Source organism: Centroberyx affinis, unplaced genomic scaffold, assembly GCF_046629955.1.
Source record: "Centroberyx affinis isolate AG114_WGS23_722 - 3 ecotype Tasmania unplaced genomic scaffold, CSIRO-AGI_Caff_v1 ptg001253l_1, whole genome shotgun sequence".
Classification (NCBI taxonomy): domain Eukaryota; kingdom Metazoa; phylum Chordata; class Actinopteri; order Beryciformes; family Berycidae; genus Centroberyx; species Centroberyx affinis.
The window spans coordinates 567,501-572,500 of NW_027279764.1; the positions used below are offsets into that span (position 1 = coordinate 567,501).

The 5,000-nt window shown below is 42.2% G+C and overlaps 1 protein-coding gene across 1 annotated transcript in view; it reads left to right on the forward strand.

The window, feature by feature from the left end:
- dab1a (DAB adaptor protein 1a) overlaps window positions 1-5,000 on the forward strand; it is a 39,563-nt gene that overhangs the window by 13,231 nt on the left and 21,332 nt on the right. The window contains exons 2-3 of the mRNA XM_071524988.1: window positions 237-376; window positions 3,399-3,497. Coding sequence (XP_071381089.1) covers window positions 237-376; window positions 3,399-3,497 — 239 coding nt within the window. The remainder of the gene's footprint in view (window positions 1-236; window positions 377-3,398; window positions 3,498-5,000) is intronic.

Below are 5,000 nucleotides of genomic sequence, written 5' to 3' on the forward strand. Positions count from 1 at the left end.
CTGTTGAAGTCTTTTGTGGTCTGTGTGATTGATGATCCCTTGGTAATGGCATTGGTCCGAGGTAGATGGAGGTCCTTGACTGGAAGACGCACTGTAGACTGCAACAGTGTCTGCTGACCTTGCGGTCACCAAAGAGTATATCTCTGTGTCCTCTCTCTTCCACTCCTGACTGTCTCTCTCTCTCTCTCCTCTCCCTGTGTGTGTGCATGTGTGTGTGTGTGTGCGTGTGTCTGCAGGGCAGGATCGCAGCGAGGCGGCTCTCATCAGGCGTTTTAAGGGCGATGGCGTCCGCTACAAGGCCAAGCTCATCGGCCTGGACGAGGTCACTGCTGCCCGCGGAGACAAACTGTGTCAGGACTCAATGATGAAGCTCAAGGTAAGGATAGTCTCTCTCTCTCTCTCTCTCTCTCTCTCTCTCTCTCTCTCTCTCTCTCTCTCTCTCTCTCTCTCTCAATCTCTCTCTCTCTCTCTCTCTATCTATCTATCTATCTCTCGCTATCTCTCTCTCTCTTGCTCTCTCACTCTCTCTCTCTCTCTCTCTCTCTCTCTGTGTGTATGGAAACCTCATAACTCATAACACTTTTGTTTTCTTCTGTCTTTAATTGAGAATTTACATGGTCTTTTTATCTGCTGATTAAAGCTGAACTATCCAGCTTTGCATGTTGGTGCCCCCAAAAGGCAGTGAGACGTAACTGTTTGAAATTTAGGACTTCAAAACCCAGAAGTGACACATTGGTAAACTGCAGTCTCTTGGGACCACTTGGGACCGCTCTTGGGAAGCACAAGTTTCAAATTGTCACTTCTTGTGCATGGCAAAGATTTCCCAGCACTGTTACCTGACACCATAATTTAATTTGGGCAAATAGGGAAAATCTGTGGCATCTCAATTAGTGGGGACGGGATGCCCTTCTCGGGCAGCCTCACTTCATGATTTAGGCTGATAAGTTATATTTTTTGCATAAAAACCTTGCGTAGTGCAGCTTTAAGTTCCAGGACCCACGAAAACTCTTGTACAATTTCAAAAATGGTCAAAAGTCAACATGGTCATCAGTCTATAAATAGTTCCTCAACTTTAGAAAAGTGTTGGATATACAGTACATGTTTTGCTGTCCTTGTGTGTGCACACAAGGAAAGAGAAATACACCATTCTCTGACGTTTCTTAACAGCCAGAGGAAGAGGGTGGGAGTAGGGAGATGAAAGGCCAGGAGGTTATAATTCTTAGGGAAGTAGATGATATGAGGAAGAGGAGGTGAGGCGTTTAGGATGAGAAGGGGTTTGGGTTGAGTGTCTCATTTGCAACGACAGGAACAGTTAGAAGGAGAGGTAGAGAGATGGGAGAGTTACTATAGGTGAGGACAGAGGAAAAGAGGAGGAGAATAATTGGGAATGGAGATTACAGAAGGGCAAGAGGAGAGAGAAGAGAAAGATGGAGAAAGAGAAAGGGGCTGAAAACCTGGGCGAAAATTAATTATTTATTCATAAGTATCATTCTAATGAACTAGTAGTCGATTTTGTGAAATACGTTTTGTGAATCCAGGTGAAATATTAATTTTCATTTTAGAATCTAGGCTATATAGATAACTTTTTTTTCAAATGTCCCTGAATAATCCAAAGTGTTACCATAAATTTCGATTTTTCTTTGTTTCCAAAAATGTATACTCAAACAGTTTGAAAATTGTCAGTGTGAAGAATGCTGTGCTGTATTTATTAACACATGAATACTTGTTAACACAGAATACGTGTTAACTGCAGGAGATATTTCAATTCTGAAAAACAGATTTACGTTTTGCTTACGTGTCGTGAAAACACGATTCAGCCTAGGTGTGGAGGGTGAGGAGCGGGGAGACAGCTCATTGATCAAACAGCTTCCCTCCTCCTCATTTATTCAGACAGGAAATCCATCAACTCTTTTTCTCTGATCTCCCCTCCTCTTCTTTCATACTGCTCCTCCCTCTCCTACCCCCTCTCCCTGAACTCTCTGATCTTTCTTCTTCTCTCATTTCTTCTCATTTTGTGACTCTGCTGTGCTCTCCCGGGGGTGGGGGGTGGCGGTAAAGGAAAATTCCACCCTCGAATTCTCTTATACTGTTAAATATTATAAATCTGTGATGCATTCCAAGAGCTTTATGAAGTGTTGTAATTTACCTTTGTGTTGTACCCGTTTTCCCTCCACCTGCTTCGTCTACGTGTGCTTCAGTTAGTGATCTGCATTTTCCCAGAATGCCTTTCGACAACCCTCAGAGAGCGGTGTCAACTTGTTGCATTCAGCTGTGGGCAGCACATGACAGGATGTAAAGTTAGCTTGATATTGGATATTGGACTTTTGGTGGATATTTGTTTTGTTTTTTTCCACTTACAATAACTTGTAAAGCAAACAAGTAAAAGCACATTAATGAATATATTTGTGATTACTGAGAGAGGATGAATAATTTACTACCACAGTGTTTATACATAAGAAAAATATTTTCTCAAATATTGATCTAAATTGTTCTTCCTCTTCCACTAATTAGGCTACAAATATATTCATCAATGTGGTTTTACTTGTTTGATTTACAAGTTATTGAAGGTAGAAAAATGAATAGCCACCAAATATCAATTTCAAGCTAACTTACTGTAAGTCCGTTTTTTAAGTGTAAGTGTAGACGATAATGACAACTATCGCGAAAAAGTGTCGCTCCGCTTATGCAAAACGTAACTTGTCTTGTGGATGCGTTACATTATGATCTATTGAGCTTACTGTCACTGGAGAAATTTAAGGTATCTGACTGTAACACCAAAACCTGATGTTTACTGTTGATGTTTTAGCTGAAAAATGTTCTCCTATTAAACTGCATTGTAGCTGCGCTGGAAATATCTCGACCTGATGTCACACCGTTCAGCTAGTTACGGTTATGTGAGCCAGCAGGTGCCATCTTGCTGTTGTCCAGAAAGGTCAACTTTTCAGGAACTATGACAAACAGCCTGTTTGACAGACTTGTATTTTTGAGTTCATCTAATTGGTTTTGAAAAGGTTGTAGAATTTAAGCATCTGATCCTTCAATTCCAGTTAAAACATGAAAATCCCAAACATTGGAGTTATGAGGTTTTCATCCAACAACAATGATGTGTATGTGTTCCTGTCCTGTTTCTAACCCTGCTGTTAACACTAACACTGCTTGTCTGTCTCTCTCCGTCTCTCTCTCTGCCTGTCTGTCTCTCTCTCTTTCTCTCTGTCTGTCTCTCTCTCTCTCTCTCTCTGCCTGTCTGTCTCTCTCTTTCTCTCTGCCTGTCTGTCTCTCTGTCTTTCTCTCTGCCTGTCTGTCTCTCTCTCTCTCTCTCTCTCTCTCTCTCTCTCTCTCTCTCTCTCTGTCTCTGTCTCTCTCTCTCTCTTTCTGCCTGTCTGTCTGTCCGTCCTCAGGGTATAGCTGCGGCAGCACGGTCTAAAGGGGAACACAAACAGAAGGTGTTTCTGACCGTTTCCTTTGGCGGGATCAAGATCTTCGATGAGAAGTCAGGGGTAAGCACTGGATGGAATTTGCGTGTGTGTGTGTGTGTGTGTGTGTGTTTGCGCATGTGTGTGTGCCTGCATGCAGTGTTTCTGTGTGTGTGTGTGTGTGTGTGTGTGTTTCCTCTGTTAATGAGGCGTCTCCATGAGAGGGAGGAGCCCCAGGGGAAATCAGGAGGCCCTAATTGAAACCCTGAGAACAAGGCCTCAGTAGATGAGAGAACATGGCTATCCCATTGTCTGCCTCTCTCCAAACAGCGACAACACTGGTTTTATATTATGCTCCAGGATTATGCATTTTCCATCTTACACGGTTTTCTGGTTGACCGACTGGATCTATTTGGGCTTTGCTGTCCGTCTGCTTTCATTGCTCCTTGTTCCTCTATGTCTGCCTGTCTATACTTGTCTTTCTGTCTGTCTGTTTTTCTGTCTGCCTGTTGGTCTCTTGGAAATCAACAGAATCAGACTCACCTGAATCCCAACAGCAATAAATGTTCAGGAGTTTGTCTTGGTGACATTGATGACATAGAGACATATTGACAACTCAGAGATTTACACACTACATGCTGACACACATAGGAAACAAGACCTTACACAGTGTGCAAGACACATTATGGACAGAAGACTATACATATCCCACATATATGTATTCATTTGTTTAGTAGCATGGTATATTGCATTTTAGCAGAAGAAGTTTGTAGTTTCTCTTCGTGTTCACATGGGATCCTCTGTTTTTTTCCTCCCACATTCCAGAGACATGCAAGTCAGGTGGATTGGGAACTCGAAAAATTCCCATAGGTATGAATGAGTGTACAGTTGTATGTCTGTTTAACCTTGCGATAGACTGGAGACCTCTCCATGTTGTTTCCCTGCCTTCTGGGATAGGCTCCAGCCCCCCCGTCACCCAGAAAAGGCTTAAGAGAAGAGAAAATGAATGAACGAATGAATATACTTTATTTACTTCATTAATCCCCCAATTTGAAATTCTCTTTCTCTCACTGTTGGACCGCAGGCTCAGCCAGCTAGTGCGGAGCCCCTGCAGCAGGTAGGGGTTAAAGGATTCCTCTGGTGTTAATGAAAGGTAGCCTCATTTTCCAGCTTGGCCTCTCTCCCCTATGAAATTGCTGTGGATGTTTACACGGCACTATCACACACAATTAGCTAAAATGAGACTGGTGTTCGCTACCTTGTAGATGCCATTCAATCTCATTTATGATATTGGTTGTCATTTACGATATGTACGCGTTATCATTCCACAATTCATCCCACAAATTAGTTGAAGCTACAAGCTAGTTTTGTCTCCGCTACAACTCTGTTTTCAAAAGTTAGGATTACATAAAATGCATGATATATAAAATGTTTATTCTATCTAAAGGTAAAAAATAAATAAAAAACAGCAATAAGGGAGAGATGCCAATCTGCAAAATGAGGCTAACTTTCACCAACACCAGAGGAATCCTTTAAGTATCTTGCTTAGGTTTCCTTGAGCAGGTAGCTGTTATGTTTCCTGCTCAA